The sequence below is a fragment of the Dreissena polymorpha genome, chromosome 3 (genome assembly GCF_020536995.1).
Source record: "Dreissena polymorpha isolate Duluth1 chromosome 3, UMN_Dpol_1.0, whole genome shotgun sequence".
In the NCBI taxonomy this organism is placed as follows: domain Eukaryota; kingdom Metazoa; phylum Mollusca; class Bivalvia; order Myida; family Dreissenidae; genus Dreissena; species Dreissena polymorpha.
In genome coordinates, this window is record NC_068357.1 from 15,363,045 (window position 1) to 15,389,070 (window position 26,026).

At 36.3% G+C, this 26,026-nt stretch overlaps 1 protein-coding gene across 5 annotated transcripts in view; it reads left to right on the top strand.

Annotated features, from left to right (window-relative positions):
• The window catches only part of LOC127873054 (1-phosphatidylinositol 4,5-bisphosphate phosphodiesterase beta-1-like), a 167,791-nt gene that overhangs the window by 87,013 nt on the left and 54,752 nt on the right, over positions 1-26,026 (top strand). For 3 of the 5 annotated variants that reach the window (XM_052416622.1, XM_052416618.1, XM_052416624.1), the window contains exons 14-18: positions 624-889; positions 4,597-4,611; positions 16,338-16,434; positions 17,961-18,045; positions 25,598-25,670. In XM_052416622.1, coding sequence (XP_052272582.1) covers positions 624-889; positions 4,597-4,611; positions 16,338-16,434; positions 17,961-18,045; positions 25,598-25,670 — 536 coding nt within the window. The remainder of the gene's footprint in view (positions 1-623; positions 890-4,596; positions 4,612-16,337; positions 16,435-17,960; positions 18,046-25,597; positions 25,671-26,026) is intronic. The other 2 variants (XM_052416621.1, XM_052416623.1) reach the window with 2 other exon arrangements.

Below are 26,026 nucleotides of genomic sequence, written 5' to 3' on the forward strand. Positions count from 1 at the left end.
TCACAGTGACAAAAAACATATTCACACAATGGCTGCCACTACAACTGACAGCCCATATGGGGGGCATGCATGTTTTACAAACAGCCCTTGTTACACTTTAAATAAACGATAAGTCTTGTTGCAAGATGTGTTGTGGATCTTTTGTGAACTGTTAATTGTCCTAATATTAAGTGCATTTTTTTTCATAAAATTGTAAATACTCATTTATAGTATAAATGTTCAAAATTAGTTCAATATACATGCTTATACATATTGAATTTACTGTGACGAATTTAGTGTGAACTTATCAAAGTTATTGGTGACTTTGTGTTTATGCAAAAAAGATATACTGAATACATTAATAAATCTTCAAATCACCATCAATAATATCTTAGTTTGGTTTAAACCAATTTATTTTAGCTGGATGTTGCATAGAAAACCCTAGGCTTATTGTGACACTATTTTACTGGGTAGAAACAGTATTTGATTTTGTTGGAGAACTCCTATTGAACTCTCCCAGAGTGGGAGTAAAACCTGATTATTAGACGAACACCATATTTACTATGCATAGCAATAAATAGTTTTATGCTAAAGTATATATTTGTAAAACTAATTAAATTAGATCAACTGTTATGATCATTTAGAACAAATTCCTGCGGAGCAAACAAAAACCCCAACAACAAATCCACGAACGAGTCGCAAGCAAGTGAGCGTGGATAACTCTGGCGGGGAGGAAATGTCCACATCCCTGACTGGCACGCTGCCACCTGCTGTGGAAGAAGTACCGCCGACGCCGACGGCAACTGAAAAGCCTCCCGATGGGAACGTTGAGGATCAGGGTGAGCTGGAAGAGAGTGACTCGTCTGAGAGTGATGATGACGACGAGGTACCGGGATTGACAGAAGAACGAGTGAGTGATGTGCTGTTTTTGTTTCGTATCTGCTGTCCTGTATCTTTCTGCATGTTTCTTTACATTTATTGTTTCAAAGTTCTTATGAAAGAAATTGAAAACAGGTAGCCTAAATATAACTTAATTTGAACTGAATACTTTAATGTTATATATCTCTTTATCAGGGCCACGGTGCTAGTGGTCCTGTTGTTCAAACAAATGGTCAATAAGATGAACTAGGAAAATATACAAAGATAAAGCTCTAGTTATGAATGCAACTGGATGTGTGGATACTGTGTATATTATGAATGAAGCATGGAATATACATACACACATTGTGTTGTTGAACCAGAAAACCCATAATTGGTATTGCATTGTTAGTAATTGTAGTGAATGCATGGGCAAAAATAATGTGTTTGCAGTCACTTTTTATGATTTCATACACAAACGTCTGACAGGGCTTTGATATATTTAATAGCAAACATTCTAACTTTGAAAATTGTCCCAAGTCGTTTTGAGTTATTATGCTTTATTGAAAATTAAGTTAAAAGATTTATATGAAAACTTAATCTTAAATATATTTGTGAGCAGCTTTTGATATATTTATTATATTAATACATTCTTACATAAGAACTTTTGATAACAACAAAAACATTATCTTGTGATAAGCTTGTGGTTGTGCCACCTGTCAGTGCTTGAATGTGCGCTTTTCTCTGCCAGCAGCATGGTTGCTATAGTGATGTAGGGACATGAATACAGACATGTTCTATCTGTTCTGGTCTCTTATCAACCGCCCGGGCATTGGATGACCGCCTGGCCATCGCCACAGCCTGAATGGGCTCAAACATGTCTCCCTTGTGACCAGTAAAACAATAGGATTGGAATACTTGTATTCTCATTGATTTCAGTCTCCCTAATGAGAATGTAAAATTCATTTGATGCTCTGGGCTGGTGATAAAAAACTAGTGAAGAAAATCTTAATGTAAATTGCAGGTTTTTTACTCTAGTTAGGTAAAAAAATGTCATCAAATTCTCCAAGCTAAATTTAATATTTCTGTTAACAAAAAGTAAACTTTCTCAAACAGTCGAGAGTTAAAAATATCATGAATATAAGGAAACTCAGCCACAATCTATGAAAAGAGGTCTTAATGCATTTGCGTAAAGTGTTGTCACAAATAAGCATGCGCACTTCACACAGACTTATCACAGACAACACTTTCCGCTTTTTAAAGGAAGCCTCTAATAAACAAAAAGCTACTCAGGGTAGAAAGTTTTGTCCCTGAATAGCTTTGCAGACTGCATGGGGTAATCTTGGATGACACTTTAGCACATGCATTTAACCCTTTGCATGCTGGGAAATTTGTCTTCTGCTAAAATGTCATCTGCAGAATTTCTAAAATAAGCATTTTCTTCAATTTTTTTCAAAGAATACTATCAAAATAGCAAACAGTTTGGATCCTGATGAGACGCCACATTCTGTGGCGTCTCATCTGGATCCAAGCTGTTTGCAAAGGCCTTCAAAATTCGGTTCCAGTACTTAAAGAGTTAATCCATAATTACCTGAACAAGGCTCAAATTTCAGTTATCAACATTACTGGTCCCAAGACGTGTTATGTTTGAGCGTCACAGCCACTTGCATGCAAACATGGCTGCAGTCTGTATGGTCCATTTTGCATTTGTTTGTGTCCATTGCTGAATGAACATGTCTCACTTTAGTCCAAAATATTTCACATATATGTTAAATATGTTACCAAATTAATTTCCTTTTTGTATAGAAAACAAGTCACAAGTCAGAAATTAAATGGATACAAGCAAAAATTAAAAGGTTTTTGAAGCCTTTTTTTATTACATTCTCACAAAAAACATATTTAAGACTCTTGTCAATTTAAGTCTGTTTTTATTATGTTTAATTACAGATGTGCAATGTAAATTAAGATAAGGTATTAAAATTATCATATATGATTAGCAAGAAATTAATTGCTTTTATTATACCCCCACAAACAAAGTTTAAGTGGGTATATAGGAGTGAGCTTGTCTGGCGGTCGGTCTGTTGGTCGGTCGGTCTGTATTAAGTGTCCGCTCTCTAATTCAAGTCGTTTTCATCCAATCTTTACCAAACTTGGTCAGATGTTTTATCTAGATGATGTCTAGGTCAAGTTCGAATATGGGTCATGCCGGGTCAAAAACTAGGTCACGGGGTCACCTAGTGCGTTTTAAACATTGAGCATGGCGTCCGCCCTCTAATTCAAGTAGTTTTCATCCAAGCTTCACCAAACTTGGTCAGAAGTTGTTTCCAGATGATGTCTAGGCCAAGTTCGAACATGGGTCATGGTATGTCAAAAACTAGGTCACGGGGTTACTTAGTGCGCTTTAAACATTGAGCATGGTGTCTGCTGTCTAATTCAAGTAGTTTTCATCCGATCTTCACCAAACTTGGTCAGTAGTTGTATCTAGATGATGTCTAAGTCAAGTTAGAATATGGATCATGCTCCGTCAAAAACTAGGTCACGAGTTCACTTAGTGCATTTTAAACATTAGGCATGGTGTCCGCTGTTTTTTTGTGAAGACAAAATGCTTAATATTTAGTGTCCATGTGGCATGTGGGGGTATTCGTCACTTCTGTGACAAAGCTCTAGTTTCCTTTAAACCTCATTCTAAGTGAAGTTGCTTTATTCTTATATTTTTAAGATTAAGTGTTAAACTGTGGTGTCTGCTTAACATTTCTCTATCACTAAGGTACAATATGTTTCACTCTCCACCCTTGATACATGATGAAAGCTTTCACAATTTGGATGAATTCAAGAGATTAAGATTTTCTTAAAAAAGTGAGAAATCATCAATGTTCTTCAAAAACCGCATATCTACTGGATGTGATATCCAATCAGAGGGGATAGTTATGGTCTGTGAGGAAGCCCTGCAAGCCATAGGTTAAAAAAATGTAACAGGGAAAATTGTGTTTAGTTTATTAGTCCCCTATCGGTGAAACTGCAGAGGGACTTATGGTTTGCGCTCTGTGTGTCTGTCAGTCTGTCGCACTTTTCTTGATCCTGAGATAACTTAAAAAGTTCTTCATATTTTTTCATGAAACTTGAAAAATGGACCGAGGCAATATGGGGATTATGCACGTCATTTCATTTTGTTCCTATGTCAAGAATTCTGGTTGCTATGGCAACAAATAGACTACAAATATTGCTGAAAATGGTGGATCCTGGGATAACTTTTGAAGTTCTTCATATTTTTTCATGAAACTTAAAATATGGATAGATGGCAGTATGGAGATAATGCATGTCATTTCATTTTGTTCCTACGTCAAGAATTCAGGTTGCTATGGCAACAAATAAATTACCAATATTGCTGAAAATTAAATAAAAATACCGGTAGGGGACTTTTATTACTTGGCAAAAGTCTTGTTTAAAAGAATGTACACGAGGGTGTCATATAAAACCTACTGGTCATGTAAAGCATCAGTTTATTTGACAGCCGGAGTTTCCTTCTATACAATCATTAAGTGGAAGTATACATTCAATTATGACAACTTGTATATAAAAATAAACAATACAATTTTAGAAAAAAAAATGAAGTAAACTTCTCCAAAAATCATAATAACATAAAAAGCGAATATACACTTAACGCTGTTTTTGAAGGACATTGACAAAATGTTCATCAGTCTTCTTTGACAACATCCCGTTGCCTGTTGTATGTTTGAAGTTTAATTGTTTGTTTTTCAGTTGAAACAAGAAAAGGTAAACTTCAACAATGTTTTAACCCATTTTTATTGACACTAGCAAATTAAAAGTTTATACCTTTTCTCATACTACATTTTCATGAAATCATTTCTCTTTCTTGGCGTTTAGCTCTTTCAGTGCTGGAATCGAATTTTGAAGGCCATTGCAAACAGTTTGGATCCAGATGAGACGCCACAGAACGTGGCGTCTCATCAGGATCCAAACTGTTTGCTATTCTTATAGTATTCTTTGAAAAAAATCGAATAAAATGCTAATTTTAGAAATTCAGCAGACGACATTTTAGCAGACAACAAATTTCCCAGCATGCAAAGGGTTAGGCAAACATGACTTTTTAGTGTGGCTTGCTTTCACTATCTCAACATTGCACTATGACACTGTGTTTGGAGCAACTAACAAGGCTTGTGATTATTATTCTGCAATAAATATTTATACATCTGTTTTTCAACTCACCTGAGCACAACATGCTAATGGTGAGCTGTTGTGATTGCATTTTGTCCATTGTCCATCGTCAACAATTACCTTGTTAACACTCTAGAGGCCACATTTATTTCCAATCTTCATTTAACTTAGTCAAAACACATGTCCCAATAACTTGGACAAGCTCTAGAAGTCAATTTTGTTTGCACAATCTTCCTGAATCAGCTTAAACTTCTTCAGAATAGTCTCGTTCAATCGGGTCTCAGATGAGCGTTTTAGGGTGCATGGCCCTCTTGTTGTTTTTGCTTACTGAGGAAAGATTTTATGCTTCCCAAAATGGGAGGGATGAAAAAGTTGCTGCTATGTCATTCCATCCGAATTCTAATATTGATGGATTTGAGTAGACATAATGAATTTCCCTGATAGTTGTTTTTAGCTCACCTGAGCTGTGCTCATGGTGAGCTTTTGTGATCGCCTTTTGTCCGTCGTACGGCGTGCGGCGCCAACATTTGCCTTGTGAACATTCCAGAGGCCACATTTATTGTCCGATCTTCATGAAACATTGTCGGAACATTTGTCCCATTGATACCTCGACTGAGTTCGAAATTGGATCATGCTGGGTCAAAAACTAGGTCACTAGGTAAAAAAAGAAAAAAACGTGTGAACACTGTCATAAAATGTGGTGTACATAAAGACAGTAGTTTGCATGCAATTTAATAAACCTATGTCATAAAATAACTGTACATGTACTAATGCACTGTAGAGCCTTATCTTTGATCTTTACTGATAAGCCAAGTTTACCCACTGTGTTTTGGTGTATTTAGCAGACTAGTGTGCTATGAAACTGTTTCCATGGCAACCTTGTTATTTGGCATTTTCTAAATTAGAAAGACTCTTTTGATTGAAATAACTTTTGAAAATTCTTCTTATTTTTATGCTCCCTGTAGGGTGGCATATAGCAGTTGAACTGTCAGTCAGTATGTCAGTATGTGTGTATGTCAGTCTGTCCGTCCGAAAAAAAACCTTAACGTTGGCCATAACTTTTGCATTATTGAAGATAGAAACTTGATATTTGGCATGCGTGTGTACCTCATGGAGCTGAACATTTTGAGTGGTGAAAGGTGAAGGTCAAGGTCATCCTTCAAGGTCAAATGTCAAATACTGTAAAACCATTAAATTTTGTGTGGTACTAATTTTTGAGGATTTCGTTGGTCCACTGGACCAGGAATTCAAGAACCAACGATTATTTATACATTTTTAATCCGAAATCGGTCATTTGCGAATGTCATTTCTGACATTTTCTTTTGTTTTCAGTTATCCGAGAAATTTCTTTTTTTTGTAATATTTATTTCACTTCAGTAGGTCACATTACACTGTATCAGTTGTTTTTTTTATTCATCATCGTTAATATACCTTTTATTAATCATGGTAAATAAATATAATAAATAGCATTACCAATTGTGGAGAAAAACAAATTTCTTTTACGTGACGTCGTAAAATTAACAGTTTGCAGATTTATCACATATGTCAATATGTGCAAATTAGATTTAAAAGAGACATAACGGTTTTCACACATGTATTTTGGGGACCTTATTACGCAAGTGTTTCTACTAGGGGACCGATTGTGCTGAGAAGTGCAAATTTTGTCAAAACAACATCAATGGCAATAAGCTAGCAGGGACCTATAAGTGCGCCGCTTTATCGCTCTTATCGACAATTATCGGCAACACTTTCATGCTTCAGTGCACATTAACCACAAGTCTTGCTGTCAACACAGATTAGCAGTATATGTATATACGTTTACAGTATATGGCGTCTGTCTGTCCGACAATTTTAACATTGGCCATAACTTTTTCAAAATCGAAGATAGCAACTTGATATTTGGCATGCATGTGTATCTCATGAAGCTGCACATTTTGAGTGGTGAAAGTTCAAGGTCAAGGTCATCCTTCAAGGTCAAGGTCATCCTTTAAGGTCAATGTCATCCTTCAAGGTAAAAGGTAAACAAAATATAAAAAAAAATTCAAAGAGGCATTCTCATGAAGCTGCACATTTTGAGTGGTGAAAGTTCAAGGTCAAGGTCATCCTTCAAGGTCAAAGGTCAATTTTTTTTTTAATTTCAAAGCAGCGCAATAAGGGGGAATTGTGTTTCTGAGGAACACATCTCTTGTTTACATTTGAGTCACTGGAGTTTTCCACTCTACATAAATTGTGTCTTTAGATTAAGTTAGACTTATTTCATAAACAAAATTTTTGAAGCAAATTCTAGACTAACAGTAACTAATATTTATATCAGTTTTTTTGACAGATTGTGAACTTATTTTTACATTCATTAAGATATTTGCTGTATTCGTTCATTTTTAACGATGCATAGATTCTTTAGACTAAAGTTAGTTATTTTCATTAAAGCTGCTTTGGTTTTCACTTATAGATTAATTCTTTGAGTGTATTCAGGCGTATCTGACTGGACGCCTTTAGTAAATTGAATTACAACCAGTGAGTGTGTTAGAAATAAGCGTTCTTTAATTAGACTCGATAAATATTTCTATATTACTTAAGTGCTCACACAGTTACATAAATGTAACCGTCCCGTGACCGGTTCACTTGCGTAAGCGAACGAGACCGCACTACCACAGTTATTTATAGTAAAACATTGTGAATACTTTTAGTCACATTTTTAGTTAAATCTGAATGACACTTGCTGATCTTCACACATGGTGACAATCTTTATGAGCATAATATTTTTTGCTCATGGTGAATTTTTGTGATCACCTTTTGTCAATTGTCTGTCTTCCGTTGTGCGTCATGAGAATTTGCCTTGTTAACACTGTAGTGGCCACATTTATTGTTGGATCTTCATGAAACTTTTTCAGAAGATTCGTCCCAATAATATCTTGGACGAGTTCAAAAATGGTTCCAGTCTGTTAAAAAAACATTTCCGCCATGGGGCCATTTGTTGTTCATTCTTCATGAAACTTGGTAAGAACATTTGTTCTATTGCTATCTTGGGCTTCAAAGAACAGTTCATTTCTTTTTATCTCAGGTGAGCGACTTTGGGCCTTTCAGGCCCTCTTGTTTATTACTTGATGTCAATCTGGCCATTAAACCATTTGTGCCTAGTGGACTCTCCCATCCTTAATTGGATCAATTTATTTCCAAAATTAGGGTTGTCTAGTATATTTATGCCCCCCTTCGAAGAAGAGGGGGTATATTGCTTTGCTCATGTCGGTCAGTCGGTCGGTCGGTCGGTAGGTCGGTCGGTAGGTCGGTCGGTATGTCGGTCGGTATGTCGGTCCGTCCACCAGGTGGTTGTCGTATGATAACTCAAGAACGCATATGCCTAGGATCATGAAACTTCATAGGTAGACTGATCATGACTCGCAGATGACCCCTATAGATTTTGAGGTCACTAGGTCAAAGGTCAAGGTCACGGTGACCCGAAATAGTAAATTGGTTTCCGGATGATAACTCAAGAAAGCATACGCCTAGGATCATGAAACTTCATGGGTAGATTGATCATGACTTGCAGATGACCCCTATTGATTTTGAGGTCACTAGGTCAAAGGTCAAGGTCACTATGACCCGAAATAGTAAAATGGTTTCCGGATGATAACTCAAGAATGCATACGCCTAGGATCATGAAACTTCATGGGTAGATTGATCATGACTTGCAGATGACCCCTATTGATTTTGAGGTCACTAGGTCAAAGGTCAAGGTCACGGTGACCCGAAATAGTAAAATGGTTTCCGGATTATAACTCAAGAATGCATACGCCTAGGATCATGAAACTTCATGGGTAGATTGATCATGACTCGCAGATGACCCCTATTGATTTTGAGGTCACTAGGTAAAAGGTCAAGGTCACGGTGACCCGAAATAGTAAAATGGTTTCCGGTTGATAACTCAAGCACGCATACGCCTAGGATCATGAAACTTCATAGGTAGATTGATCAAGACTCGCAGATGACCCCTAATGATTTTGAGGTCACAAGGTCAAAGGTCAAGGTCACGGTGACCCGAAATAGTAAAATGATTTTCGGATGATAACTCAAGAACGCTTTTGCCTAGGATCATGACACTTCATAGGTACATTGATCGTGACTCGCAGATGACCCCTATTGATTTCAGGTCACTAGTTTATTCTGTTTTCACACTGTCCAGTAAAGAGACTTACAAATTGAATTTTTGACACATGTTCATTCATAATGATTTATAAGCCTTTGTTTCTGTGCCAGTAAATACTATGTTTATGGAAATGACGTGAGAACTCAACATTTAAAAAACCAATGTAATATGATATGTAATATTATATGGCAACAGGACAGTTGTGATTTGCTGGGTCAATTCTATTTAGCTTGACCATCCAAGCGGTTGATAGCTTTGACAAACTGGTGGTCTGAAACATTGAGAAAATGTCACGATTCACTGACAATAAATCAAACATGTAATTCTTGCTACGCAACTTGCATTTAATTTTGTCAATTCAAATTATACATAAAAATATAATTAATTTTTAATCTGCTTGTTAATTGAAAAACAGCAACACAGTTTGTATGTATAAAACAATGTTAATACATAAATAGGATCAAGCATATTAAAATATCAACTTAGATTTAGTTTCCTTTACTGTACAGGATTTGTAAAGTTAGGTTAATATTTGTGTATTGAACAAAAATAAGAAAGAAAAGTGTAAAGAAAAGTTAATTTGGGGATGTTCTATCCAAACCCTGAGAGTTCAGATTTCCTCAAATGCCAAGTAAAGATTGTAAATTTCAACCCACTTCTCTGGTTAGTTTTCAGAGGCACATTGATTAACTTTTGAGCTTAGAGTCTCATTTGTACATGCATTACTGTATTAACTCCAAATCAACTAGTACAAGTGGTAGGCCAGTATTACATGGACTGGTGTTCACTGTTTACACAGTTTTACAACCCCATCTGATACTGGTCAGTATCTTGGCAAGTGGCCAAAGTTGGGAGTGGAATTAATGGTCTATTACATAACTGACTTCTGTGTGTGGTAAACACATGATACTGGTCATGTGGTCAAGTTGCACTTGTATACATTTGCCCAATACACAACACTAGCCTTGGCTATTTTTAATCAGATTGCATTGCTATCTATGGTGGTCATTGACTAGGGGAGTTAACTGCTATAAATAACATGTTTCATTACCATTAATAAATAAAACATTACAAATTGTGTGCACGTTTCACATATTGTCAAATAAGTCAAAATGTGTGAAAGGAATCCAAAAAATCAAAGACTCAATCATATAATGGATATAATTGATTAGTATAGGTCCTGATTGGTTTTTGCACTATTAATTGGATACATTTCACAGGTCATTGACATACAGTGACAAAAAACATATTCACACAATGGCTGTTACTACAACGGAGAGCCCATATGGGGGGCATGCATGTTTTACAAACAGCCCTTGTTATTTATATACAGTACAGCCAAAGCAGAACAAACGTATTTCGTGATCCGCAGCGGCAAGGCGAAACAAGTCGATGCCGTGTCAGTCGTTGAAGCCGCGTCAGTATGCAGCGGCAAGTCGCATTTCGCCGCGAAACTTCGCATCTGTCCGCCTAGGCATGCCGCGATCCGCGACATGATGCCGAGTCGATGCGCATCATGAAATAAAAAATCTTTTTAAAATTATTAGTTACATGTAGTTAACAAATTTTGAAAGAACAATAATAATAATAATTAAAATCATAATAAATTTATTGTGCGCGGATTGTATTAGCATATACATGTAAGCATAGTTAATGTGTCTGGCCAATTAAGTTTGTTTCCCGCCCGTAGTGTATGTATTTCACACATAAACAAGGTCACGTAATTATGTTTTCGCACATACAAGTGGTCAAGGCTCCAGCATATGGTGGATTTATAAATTAATTGCATGTTGGTTTTGCTATTATATTTAAGCTGAGAAAATTAGCAGTTTGAAGCCACATCAATAATCAAGACGGTGACAACGTATTTGTTGTTTTGTTAATTATCAGCTTATTATAACTATTGTTTGAATATGCGTATATAAACAAGTTTTATTTTGTTCATATTATACAGTTAATATCGCTACTAATTACCCGCTAATCCCGTATATTCCAGTTTTAAAGCAAATGCTGGTAAATATTTACGATACACAAACATTCTCAATATTTCCTTAAGTATCAAATACATTTTGGCATTTGTTACTTTTTATAGAGATGATGAAATAACGTCTAATAGGGGCATTTTTTTCCCCACTGAACACGCGATTTACGCCTCACGTGATGTTCATGTATTTATACAACACAAAATACACCCAAACTTTCCAAACGACGTTCTACATGTGTGCATAATTTTCGCGCGCTTTTTATGAAACAAAGGATATTTTAGCACTGTTTATTTGACGCTAGAATTTGCCAAAGGTCGCGTTAGCATTAAAATTTGGAAGTGTGTTTCGGATTACAAATGATAATTTGATAATCGAACGAAACATTAACAGTTGCGCGTAATTAATTCTACGCTACACATACATGTAGGTGGATATCTTTTCACTCGATCCGCCGCGTATGTATGCGGCGTATTTACTCCGCGAAAGTACGCGAGGTTAATACAGACTCGGCGTTGTTGCGCGGTTCGATGCCGAGTGCTAGGCATTACGCCGCGTGGACACAAGATTTGGCCGCCGCGTACTAAAAATCTGGCTATGGCGTAGCCGCGGATTATGTTTGTGCTGCGTTGGCTGTACTGTATTTAGAATATTTCTTACAGATTTTCCTTTAAGCAAACAGCGCAGACCTGAAGCCGCATTATGCGGCGTCTCATCTGGGTCTATGCTGTTTGCCAAGGCCTTTTTTCTAGACGCTAGGCATAAATGGGTTAATATGCTACTTTTTGTTTTCACACAAGATCTCAGACCCAACTTTGATCAAACTTGATATGCAGCATCCCTACAGGGTAGACATATTAACCCATTTCAGGTCATTTCGGTACTTTGATTTTACAGTTAGTTATCGCCCCTTTGATTATAAATATGTGATTGTCTAATAGATTTTTGGTTTCTATGGGAGATAGCAACTTGATATTTGGCTTGTATATGTATCTCATGAAGCTGCACATTTTGAGTGGTCAAAGGTCAAGGTCATCCTTCAAGGTCAAAGTTCAAGAAAAACATTCAAGGGAAGGGATAAGCTTCAAAGGTAGATACTTATCTGTACCTGCCAAATGATAGAAAAAAATAAAATAAATCAAAGCGGCGCAGTAAGGGGCATATGTTTCTGACAAACACAGTCATCTCTTGTTGTATTCTTATTCCTGTTTGCGTCTATCAAAGACCCTGGCCTTAATTTTTTTTATTTTATAAAATATGTATTTATAAGGGACGAAACTTTTCCGCTTTTATGGAATATTTTTGTTTAAAGGAAGTTGCTTATAAAAAAAATCCAGTCTATATAGAAAGTATTGTCTCTAATTTGCACAGGCTAATCTGGGACATCACTTAAAGCACATGCATTAAACCCCATTTATAGCAAGACTCATTTGTGTTCACACAATTAACCTGTATATCAACAAATTGTATCATGGGGAAGCATTCATCAGATTCAGTGATAATCATGTTGCATAACTGGTGGTAACCTAATTGAATTTATTTTTATGCCCCCCCCCCCCCACCTCCACCCGCCACCCCGAAGGAGATCGCACTGTCCGTCTGTCTGTTACACTATGCATTTAGGTTTCGAAAAATGCTCATAACTTCTATGTCGCTTCAGATGTTACATTCATATTTGGTATGCATGTGTATATGAACAAGGCCTTTCAATATGCGCACAAATTTTGACCACTTTGACCTTGACCTTTAACATAGGGTCTGCGTTTAGGTTTAGAAAAATGCGTTTAGGTTTCGAAAAATGCTCATAACTTCTATCAAAGCGTTTGTCGGGGGCATATGTCATCCTATGGAGACAACTCTTTTTTCCTTTTAGTCTGGAGAAAATTATTTTTTGTATTCTTATTCCTGTTTGCGTCTATCAAAAACCCTGGCCTTAAATTTGTTTATTTTATAAAATATTTATTTATTCATCATCTTGAAAATTCCAAAATAGGATTCCAATCAGGGACAACACTTTCCGCTTTTATGGAATATTTTTGTTTAAAGGAAGTCCCTTATAATAAAAAATCCAGTCTATGTAGAAAGTATTGTCCCTGATTTGCACAGGCTAATCTGGGACATCACTTAAAGCACATGCATTAAACCCCATTTATAGCAAGACTCATTTGTGTTCACACAATTAACCTGTATATCGAGAAAGTGTATGATGGGGAAGCATTCTTCAGATTCAGTGATAATCATGTTGTATAACTGGTATCCTAATTGAAATCATTTTGTATTTTTATTTTGCAAAATAGTTTTTAAATTGTTTTTTTGTTTGCGTATTACATAAGTTTTTTTTTAAATATAGCTTAACATGTTTTTTGTTGTAATATAGTTTTATGTTCAGGTTATATATTATGAACATTTATATTCCTCCACGGATCTGATTTCAAGATTTTAGATGATTGTAAAATTGTTGTTTGAGTTTTCTTAAATGCAAAATATCTGATTAATTAACACACAGAATGTTTCGTGTGCATTAAAATACTCTTAAATTATTTGATTGATTTCCTGTCTTTTTTCAGCCTTCTTCTTTAAAAACAAACTCATTTGTTATATTTATACTTTATTTTCTACTCTTGATAATGTAAAATAACAGTGACAGCACACTCTATATATCTACAAGGACATAGATGGGACTTGTGCATGTTGTTTTTTTCTTTCTTTCCTAACACAAAGTAACTTGTAAAACATAATGTAGTAAATTGTTTCAATCTGTTGATAAGTTATGGGAATACCTTAATTCACGGAATGACTTTCTTGGTCACAGTGATATCATCCAAAATTGTAAGCATCCCTGTATCAGCAGTGCATTAAACAAGATGTATTTGCATTATCTAGGTGTGTTGTTACCGCAATGTGGTATAATGTTCTTAGGAGTAAGCATTGGCAGGCCCTCAAGTTATTTGTCTCAAGAAACTAAGATTTCAAGAACAACAGTCATACCAACATGCACAAATGCACATCTGTGCCATCCAAAAACTCCTATCCATGTGTTTGTATAAAGTTCATGTTTACATTTGCGCTAAATATACTATCGGATGTTGACATTTAGCACATGGAAAGGACTCCCTAATGTTCCATCCAATGTTGACATTCAACACGTGGTTACCAATCTCTAATGTTCCATCCAATGTTGACATTCAGCACATGGTTACCAATCTCTAATGTTCCATCCAATGTTGAAATTCAGCACATGGTTACCAATCTCTAATGTTCCATCCAATGTTGACATATAGCACATGGTTAGCACTCCCTATTGTTCCATCCAATTTTGTCATTAAGTACATGGTTTGCTCTCTACATGTTCCAGCCCGTGTTGACATTTAGCACATGGTTAGTAAACTCTAATGTTCCTTCCAATGTTCACATTTAGCATATGGTTACCAATTTCTAATGTTAAATCCAATGTTGACATTTAGTACATGGTTACCAATCTCTAATGTTCCATCAAATGTTGACATTGAGGACATGGTTACCAATCTCTAATGTTCATTCCAATGTTCACATTTAGCACATGGTTACCAATTTCTAATGTTAAATCCAATGTTGACATTTAGTACATGGTTACCAATCTCTAATGTTCCATCAAATGTTGACATTGAGGACATGGTTACCAATCTCTAATGTTCATTCCAATGTTCACATTTAGCACATGGTTAGCACTCCCTATAATGTTCTATCCAATCTTCACATTAGCACATGGTTAGCATTCCCTAATGTTCCTTCCAATATTGACATTTAGCACACGGTTTGCACTCTTAATGTTCCATCCAATTTTGACATTCAGTACATGGTAGGCAATCTCTAATGTTCCATCCATTGTTGACATTTAGCTGATGGTTAGCGTTATCTAATATTCAATCCAATGTTGACATTAAGCACATGGTTACCTATCTCAAATATTCCATCCAATGTTTACATTCAGCACATGGTTAGCATTCCCTTATGTTCCAGCCCATGTTGACATTCAGCACATGGTTAGCATTCCTTTATGTTCCAGCTCATGTTGACATTCAGCAAATGGTTATCATTCCCTTATGTTCAAGCATATGTTGACATTCAGCACATTATTAGCATTCCATAATTTTCCAGCCCATGTTGACATTCAACACATGGTTAGCATTCCCTTATGTTAGAGCCAATGTTGACATTCAGCACATCGTTAGCATTTCCTTATGTTCCAGTCAATATTGACAATTCCACACATGGTTAGCATTCCCTTATGCTCCAGTCAATGTTGACATTCAGCAAATGGTTAGCATCCCCTTATGGTCCAGCCCATGTTGACATTCAGCACATGGTTAGCTTTCCGTTTTGTTCCAGTCAATGTTGACATTCAGCTTATGGTTAGCATTCCCTTATGTTCCAGTCAATGTTGACATTCAGCACATGGTTAGCATTCCCTTTATGTTGCAGCCCATGTTTATATTCAGCACATGGTTATTACTTTCTAATGTTCCATCACATGTTGACTTTTAACACATTCATAGGGCTCTCTCTTTCTCTCTGCTTTCAAAGTTCTTCTAAGAAAGAAATTAGAAGCAACAGTTTACATATCACTTGTGATCTCAAAAATTTGCTAACTCTCTTCATTTTATAGATTCTGCTCCCTGAGATTTCACTTGAAAAAAACCTTTAATGGTTTTTACAGATATAATCTGATTGTTTCCCACTCAAATTTTTTATTTTTCTGTAAGATTATATTGTGTTTATTAAAAAGCATCGTAGATTCGGCACAATATTAGAAAAAAACTATGTAATTTCATTAAAATTACTGTAAAAACTATTTATTCTAGTGGTTGATTTTCTTTTTATTTCAGATGCCTTCTTAAATGCATGTATGATTCTCTGCAAAGATCTTGATTGTCTTATTGCATAGTGGAAGCCTTCTTGCAATAATGCTAGGTGATGTACTACTTTGCTATCTCTTAGACTTACTTCAAGTTACTTGTGAAGTCTGTCAATAAAACCCAGGACTACGTATGGAGTCAGTGGGTAAGACATAGGCATACTTATGTGTAGGACATACCTCAACTCATCAGGGTAGACCTTAGGCCTATGTGTGAAGTTTGTGGGTAAGACCTAGGTTTACTTGTGCAGTCTGTTGGTTAGCACCTTCCATATGGTTTATCATTCAATCAATCTGCTTGCAGGGTACGGCTGGTTCAGAAGCTGAGGCCGGCAGTGAGATGTCGGCACTTGTGAACTATGTGCAGCCAGTCCATTTTCACTCCTTTGAGGTTTCAGACAGTAAGTATACAGCTCCTAGAAGTAGTCATTAAATGATCTTTGATCTGAGAAAATTGGGCTAAATGCATGTATGTAAAGTGTGGTCCCAGATTTGCCTGTGCAGACCGCACTGGCAAATATGGAATATAACTCTCCACCTAAACTGGATTTTTGTTTTGAGCAGACTTAAAACAAAAAAATCCATAAAAGTGTAAAGTGTGGTCCTGATTAGCTGTGTGGACTGCACAGTTTAATCTGGGACGACACTTGACACACATGCATTAAGCCTAGTTTTCTGAATGAGACTCATATTGTTTCAATTGCTGATATTTTCTTATTCCCTTTTCATCACATATTAATAAATAATCATTGTGTAAGCGTTGGTTATTGCGGTAATAACCAACACTTTGGAGTTCCAATGCGTAGTAATTGATAACAAGCATCGAAACGACGAACTTTTGGTTATTACCGCAATAACCAACGCTTACATGTTAATTATTTCGATTCTAACACGATTTCATTAATAAGTTATCCGCAATTTAAAGGTTATAAATGAGAATTATATTAACCAAACGTCCTCCACTTTGCCGCAAATATGACTTCACCACAACAATGAAAATCAAATGACATGGTCTTTATTCATAAACAGTGTGCGGACAATCAAAGTTATGTCATACTTATCTCTACACATAAACAAATATTTTGCTTATTGATTCAAATAAAAAAGAAATAACCATAACACAAATACATTAAATAAACGAAGCATGACATTTTAGTACTATTTTGGTTGAAGTGAACTGCAGTACGCGGAGATTTATTTCTTTTCCGAATTGCGCGTTAGCGCCCGTGAATTTTTCTGAACTAATTCTTGGAATTTCCAGAACTATTTTCAAAACATTTGTCTTTGCCCTTGGTTTGTTGCAGAATAACAAACGGAAGTTTTCCTTCTTTGTATAGAGAAAGCAAGTCACGTGCCGTGTTAGAATTACTACTTACAACTTGATTACTGAAACCAGTTTTACACTTGTACATTGCTTGTGAACTCTTATGCCTATTTAAGGAAATGAATGCCTGTAGCTTTCAGGAAAAAAACTTTCATTATGATATTGTGCTATGTCGTTCAAATCCAAAATCCAAATAAGCATTGTTGTAGATTATTCATGTAGTTTAAAATCATAATACACCATATATTTCCATAGCGGAAAGGAAAGGGGGTTGGGGTATATTATCAACAAGTAATGTAATTTTCATATATTAACATTCTGCCTTATTAAAACCTTATGACCTAACTTGTGTAACTTATTTTTGCACATATACAATAATAAGTGTTTTACATGTATTTTCTCAGAATGTGTTAAACTAGGTCAGGGTGGAGCCAAGACCTAAATCTAGACCTAAATTAGGTCGAAAATGAGGCAGGAGTGGGTTGCAGATAATTGATAATCTATGGGATTAGCTTACAGTGTTTTTTTTTGTTTTGGAAATAAATGCCTTTTTATGTTTTGCTTGCCATTATCTCAAATGCTTTGCTTGTTTTTTTCTTTCAGAAAAAGGAAGAGCATATGAGATATCTTCATTTGTTGAAACCCAAGCTACAAATCTTTTGAAAGAATACCCTGTGGAGTTTGTCAAGTATCCTTAAATCTTTCAGTGCTGGAACTGAATTTTGAAGGCCTTTGCAAACAGTTTGATTCCAGATGAGACACCACAAAACGTGGCGTCTCATCAGGATCCAAACTGTTTGCTATTCAATTGTATTCTTTGAAAAAAATCAAAGAAAATGCTTATTTTAGAAATTCGGCACACAACATTGTAGCAGACGACAAATTTCCCAGCATGCAAAGGGTAAAATCACGTTGAAACATTTTAGATATTGGTTGTAAAGATTTACAAGGTTTTACAAATTAGTTTAAACACTTCCTCAGTTATAGTAAATGTTTGTTATTTAATTTGGTGTGATTTCTAATAATTTTAAATTGCTTTATATAGTTTGTAAACAAATGAACATTCAGTGTGATTATGACGCACAAACTTAAATTTAAATACCCCGTTTCCAAACAGTATGGGATTTATAGGAATGCCCTTTGTCACTCTGTCTGACAGTCAGTTTGTCTATAACATCTTAGTGTCCACTTCCTATCTCCTATATCCTTGGACTTGACGGATTTTCATGAAACTTACCCTTGTTTAAAATGTTTAGGGCATTTAGTTGAAGGTTGCACTTCCAGGTCAAAGGTTTTAGCCTCCATTTTTGAGTTTGCTCCATATCTCTTTTACCCTTTGAATGAAGGATTGTCCTGACGCTTGGCTAACATGTTGAGGTAATTGAGAAAATGTGCAGAAAGCATGAGTCAGTCATGCCTGCTTAATTTAAAGGTCATTCTTCAATGTCAAAAGTGTTAGCTTTGATTTGTATGTCCTTTTCATGTCACCTATATCCATTTAAGGATTTTCATTAAACTTGGCTACAATCTAGGTCATTGAGACAATGTGCAGAAGGCATGAGTCAGTCATGTCTGCTCAAGGTCAAGGTTATACTAAAGGTCAAAAGTTTATTATCATGTGCAGTCCATTTCTTGTTTACCCATTGAAGTGTTTTCATTACAGTTTGCTAAAATATTAGGTTATTGAAATGGTGAGTAGAAGACATAGTCAATCACCCTGGCTCAAGATCATGGTCTCAACTTCAATGTCAAAAGTTTTAGCCTTATTTGTAGTCAAGCACTTATTGCCTTTGCAGACTTGAGGATTTTGATTAAGTTTTGCCACAAAGTTTAAGTTATTAAGATGACATGCAGATGGCATATGGCAATTTCATTGGCTCAAATTCAAGGTCACCATTTGAAGGACTTAAACAGTCTTGGGTGGGGATATAGCAGTATCTTGGACGGCCATGTGTATGTTGAAATAGGTAGGATTGTTTTAACAAAATCTCATCTGAGTTACATTTTTTGTGCATTTAAAATACTGTTTGTTTACATCGGACCCTTAGTTTGATATTTGCTGATATGTTTGATAAATAAACAGGTGTCACTTACTGATCCCTCACAAATATGTGACAGTATAAAGTTTTATTAAAATCTTTACTTAAATCACCAGTTTTAATATTATCAAACCTGTCACTTATCAGACTAAAATATCATATTCCAAAATATTTCATTGACTCAGTTTGTTGTCCATCTACATCACTTTATCATTAGATGCTTGTTAGTTTTTATACAGTGTTTCATAGATGTTAGTAGATCAATATTTAGCTTCTCATTTAGATACTGCTTGTATCGCAGGCTCGTACGAAGCTCACAAACATTATTGCCACTGATGATGTAGGTGAAGGTGGAGTCTCCACTCCTTTTTGCCTATGCGCCTGTAGTGAGCTTTTGCTTCTAAAGTAGATCATCTCAAGAAGAGTGCTTTTTTTCTATTTTGACTTGCTTTTTCATGGTTAAATTTATAAAACTCCGTACTAGTTAGAATGAGTAGCTACCAACCTCTGTATACACCCTAGTCATGTGACCATAATACTTTGACCTTTATTCTTATGTGTCAGGCATTGTGTGAACTTGCCACGCATTGTGGGAACTTCAGAACTACTTTCACTTTGATTTGCCTGTTGATGTTAATTATACTTGAGTATTTTTTTTTTAAATCAATTTTTTATTTTAATTCATGAAGTTAAGTACTGAAAGATTATGCAATTATAAATACTGGTGTAACTTCTGTAATAAGACAACAGTCTTAATCTTGTATTATGCTTTACAGAGGAAGCTCGACTATTATATATGAAATATATATAGTAGAGCTATCCTACTCACGTCAGCGTCTGCGTCTTCGTCTGCGTCTGCGTTCGCGTGCAAATGTTAAAGTTTTCGTACTTCCCCAAATATTTTCTTTGTCCCTTTTTGACATATTGCTTTCATATTTTGCATACTAGTTTACCAACATGACCCCAACCTATAAACAAGAGCAGACAACTCTATCAAGCATTTTGTCATAATTATGGCCCCTTTTCCACTTAGAATATGCAGCAAATGTTAAAGTTTTCGTACTACCTCATTTATTTTCATTGTCCCTTGACATATTGCTTTGATATTTTGCATACTAAATTAACGGGTTCTTTTTGTAGTCCAAGTTCTTGGTATAGTCAAATCCTTGTTATGTTTTTAAAAGTTCATCTTAAGTTTACATAATTTTATAAAATATAAATACTACAGATATTCAACTTTAAGTTTTCTTTGGGGTCACTGTGTAATAGGTGACTGACAGAAAATGTATACATTACTATCAAAGAGGAAAGTATAGTTAAGCATGCTGTCTTGTTGTTTATGAACATATACATAGTCCATGTCTGTTTAAAATTGCATTGTCCTGATGTATCACGTGAACCCTGTTGTGCACTTATGCCATTATATAGTCATGAATTGTGTAATAGATCAGATATGCATTATTTCAGCATCATTTAGGGAGAACTTGGCTTAATACAAGTGTGTAAAGTGTCGTTCCAGATTAGCCTGTTCAGTCTGCGCAGGCTAATCAGTGACGACACTTTCTGCTTTTATGGTAATATTAGTTTCAAGGAAGTCCCTGCTTACCGAAAATCAAGTTTAGGCGGAAAGTGTTGTCCCTGATTAGCCTGTGCAGACTGCACAGGCTAATCTGGGATGACACTTTACACACATAAATTATGCCCAGTTTTCTCAGAATGCGGCTCATAAGATAATGTTTATCAGTGAACTGTTGGCAACAAAACATTACACTATGGACTATATTCCCACTTGGCGACTTCTAGATGAAATACTTTTTTTCAAACCACAAATCCTACACTTTGCAAACAATATATTCTCTTATTAAAAAGAAATACATTACATTGTTTTGTGTTTTGGGTGTATTGGTACACCAGTGTGTGTTGTCTGTTTTCCAGTTTCGATTAAAATGTGTGATGCAGTATCTGTGAGACATTGGCACCATGTTTATTGACTGCCTTGGATATAACAATTTTTGAGCTGCAATGGAGTCCATACAAAATGAATAAATAAAGTCACAATGACATTTTGTCATTTGTTTAAAAGCAAAAGCTTTTTTCCAGCAATTACAAATGCATATGTAATAGTTTTTTATGCCCCCCTTCGAAGAAGAGGAGGTATATTGCTTTGCACATGTCGGTCTGTCGGTCCGTCCACCAGGTGGTTTCCGGATGATAACTCAAGAACGCTTGGGCCTAGGATAATGAAACTTAATAGGAACATTGATCATGATTTGCAGATGACCCCTATTGATTTTGTGGTCACTAGGTCAAAGGTCAAGGTCACGGTGACCCGAAATAGTAAAATGGTTTCCGGATGATAACTCAAGAACGCTTAGGCCTAGGATCATGAAACTTGATAGATAGATTGATCATGACTCGCAGATGACCCCTATAGATTTTCAGGTCACTAGGTCAAAGGTCAAGGTCACAGTGACCCGATATAATAAAATGGTTTCCGGATGATAACTCAAGAACGCTTAGGCCTAGGATCATGAAAGTTGATAGCTAGATTGATCATGACTCGCATATGACCCCTATTGATTTTCAGGTCACTAGGTCAAAGGTCAAGGTCACAGTGACCCGAAATAGTAAAATGATTTCCGAATGATAACTCAAGAACGCTTATGCCAAGGATCATGAAACTTTGTAGGTAGATTGATAATGGCTGGCAGATGACCCCTATTGATTATCAGGTCACTAGGTCAAAGGTCAAGGTTACGGTGACCCGAAATAGTAAAATGGTTTCCGGATGATAGCTCAAGAACGCTTATGCCTAGGATCATGAACCTTCATAGGGACATTGATCATGACTCGCAGATGACCCCTATTGATTTTCAGGTCACTAGGTCAAAGGTCAAGGTCACGGTGACCCGAAATAGTAAAATGGTTTCTGGATGATAACTGAAGAACGATTATGCCTAGGATCATGAAACTTGATAGGTAGATTGATCATTACTAGCAGTTGACCCCTATTGATTTTGAGGTCACTATATCAAAGGTCAAGGTCACGGTGACCTGAAATAGTAATTTTTTTTCCGAATTATAACTCAAGAACTCTAATGGCTACAATCATGAAACTTCATAGGTGCATTGATCATGACTCGCAGATGACCCCTATTGATTTTGAGGTCATGAGGTCAAAAGTCAAGGTCATGGTGACCTGAAATAGTAAAATGGTTTCCGGGTGATAACTCAACAACGCTTATGCCTAGGATAATGAAACTTCATAGGTACATTGATCATGACTGGCAGATGACCCCTATTGATTTTGAGGTCACTAGGTCAAAGGTCAAGTTCACGGTGACCCGGAATAGTAAAATGGTTTCCGGATGTAGCTGAAGAACGCTTATTCCTAGGATCATGAAACTTCATAGGTAGCTTGATCATGACTCGCAGATGACCCCTATTGATTTTCAGGTCACTAGGTCAATGGTCAAGGTCATGGTGACCTGAAATAGTAAAATGGTTTCCGGGTGATAACTCAACAACGCTTATGCCTAGGATAATGAAACTTCATAGGTACATTGATCATGACTGGCAGATGACCCCTATTGATTTTGAGGTCACTAGGTCAAAGGTCAAGTTCACGGTGACCCGGAATAGTAAAATGGTTTCCGGATGATAGCTGAAGAACGCTAATTCCTAGGATCATGAAACTTGATAGGTAGCTTGATCATGACTCGCAGATGACCCCTATTGATTTTCAGGTCACTAGGTCAAAGGTCAAGGTCACGGTGACCCGAAATAGTAAAATGGTTTCCAGATGATAACTGAAGAACGCTTATGGCTAGGATCATGAAACTTCATAGGTACATTGATCATGACTGGCAGATGACCCCTATTGATTTTCAGGTCACTAGGTCAAAGGTCAAGGTCACAGTGACAAAAAGCATATTCACACAATGGCTGTCACTTCAAGGGAGAGCCCATATGGGGGGCATGCATGTTTTACAAACAGCCCTTGTTTCTTTTTAACTTATTTAAGTATGGTGTTTTATAAACAATTTTGGTTCAGATGCTTACTTTTAGCTTAAGTACCTTTCTGGTTGTCCCTTCTTTTACATTAACTTTGTAAACACCAGAGGCCACATTTATTGCCCCATCTTCTGAAACTGTTGAAACTTGAACATTTGTCCCTATGAAATCTCTGCAGAGTTTGAAAATCTGCCACACTGGGTCATTAACAAGGTCACTTGGTCATATTAAAGACAAAGCATGTGAACACTGTGGAAGTCAATATTTTTCTAATCTTCATGAAACGTAATCAGAACATATGTTTTCATGATATCTCAGCCAAGTTTTAACTTAGTAGTTACAAATGGTTTGATGAAAAAACATTGCAGCCTCTTGGCGGGGCAGTTTTTCTTATATGGCAATAGTGAAACTATGTTAACACTCTTCAGGTCACATTTTGTGTTCAATCTTCATGAAACTTTTTCAGAAAATTTGTTTTAATGATATCTTTGCCGAGTTGGAAAATTTTTTGTTTAATGTTTTTGGTCCACTGAAAAAGATAAGCACAGTAAGGTGGGGTAATATTAGAACAGTTTAGTTCCTTTGAATCTCAGGTGAGCAACCAAGGGACATTGGCACTCTTGTTTCTGTAAATTTGAACTTCACAAAGCTTGCAAAAAGAACTTTAAAAATACCCGGTAGAAAACGCCTGCATTTATTATTGTAAAAATTTAACACTACCATACAGGTCCTTATACTAAGCTGCTCTTAGTTTAACCCATTTATGCCTAGTGGACTCTCCCATCCTTCTAAATTGGGTCAATTTATTTCCAAAATTAGGGATGTCTAGTATATTTATGCCCCCCTTCGAAGAAGAGGGGGTATATTGCTTTGCACATGTCGGTCCGTCCACCAGGTGGTTTCCGGATGATAACTCAAGAACGCTTGGGCCTAGGATCATGAAACTTCATAGGTAGATTGATCATGACTCGCAGATAACCACTATTGATTTTGAGGTCACTAGGTCAAAGGTCAGGGTCACGGTGACCTGGAATAGTAAAATGGTTCCCGGATGATAACTCAAGAACGCATACGCCTAGGATCATAAAACTTCATAGGTAGATTGATCATGACTCGCAGATGACCCCTATTGATTTTGAGGTCACTAGGTCAAAGGTCAAGGTCACAGTGACCCGAAATAGTAAAATGGTTTCCGGATGATAACTCAAGAACGCATACGCCTAGGATCATGAAACTCCATCGTTAGATAGATCATGACTCGCAGATGACCCCTATTGATTTTGAGGTCACAAGGTCAAAGGTCAAGGTCACGGTGACCCAAAATAGTAAAATGTTTTTTGGATGATAACTCAAGAACACATACGCCTAGGATCATGAAACTTCATAGGTAGATTGATCATGACTCGCAGATGACCCCTATTGATTTTGAGGTCATTAGGTCAAAGGTCAAGGTCACAGTGATCTGAAATAGTAAAATGGTTTTAAGATGATAACTCAAGAACGCATACGCCTAGGATCATGAAACTTCATGGTAGATTGATCATAACTCGCAAATGAGCCCTATTGATTTTGAGGTCACTAGGTCAAAGGTCAAGGTCACGGTGACCCGAAATTATAGTTAAATGGTTTCCGGATGATAACTCGAGAACGCTTACGCCTAGGATCATGAAACTTTATAGGTACATTGATCATGACTCGCAGATGACCCATATTGATTTTCAGGTCACTAGGTCAAAGGTCAAGGTCACAGTGACAAAAAACGTATTCACACAATGGCTGCCACTACAATGGACAGCCCATATTTATTTCTATATGTAGAATAATTCTTACAGATATTCCTTTAAGCAAACAGCGCAGACCCTGATGAGACGCCGCATCATGCAGCTTCTCATCAGGGTCTACGCTGTTTGCCAAGTCCCTTTTTCTAGATGCTAGGCATAAATGGGTTATGAACATCATTTGCCAGCTTCAGATAGTACACGTTTATTTCGTTAATTTTATTCAATTTTTTTTCCTAACATTTCCACAGAGTCCAAAGAGAACTGTAGATATTGACTAGTTGGCATATAGTGTGTTTTATTCTAGGCATATAGTGTGTTTTATTCTAGGCATATAGTGTGTTTTATTCTGATTATTAACATTGCGGTGTCCTATAAGCTAGCTTTCTTGTCTTTAACTTGTGTGAAGTTACAACAAACGTCAGATGAGTCGTATCTACCCACGCGGTACTAGAGTCGACTCCAGCAACTTCATGCCTCAGGTAACTACTAACATTCCGGCGTTTGGGTTCTCTTACAGAGTGCAAATTGAAGACCATTTTCACCTATTTGGATGGGGCCACTTATGATCTTTTAGGGGTAAAAGTTTGCTTTATCTTTGGCACTTAAAGGGAGAAAATTTATGTTCTTAGGGGAGTTAAATGTTTTTGTTAGTAAGATCGTTATAGGATTTATTGCAAAATTGGTTGACTTTAAGTCTTACTTCATCCAACTATAATAGCAAGGCAGAAATTCCTTTGAAATAGACAACCAGCCTTGAAAAAAATACTGATGTCATCATCCCACTACATGCACAGCTATTAACAAGACTTCATTTACATTTAACTATCATGACCCA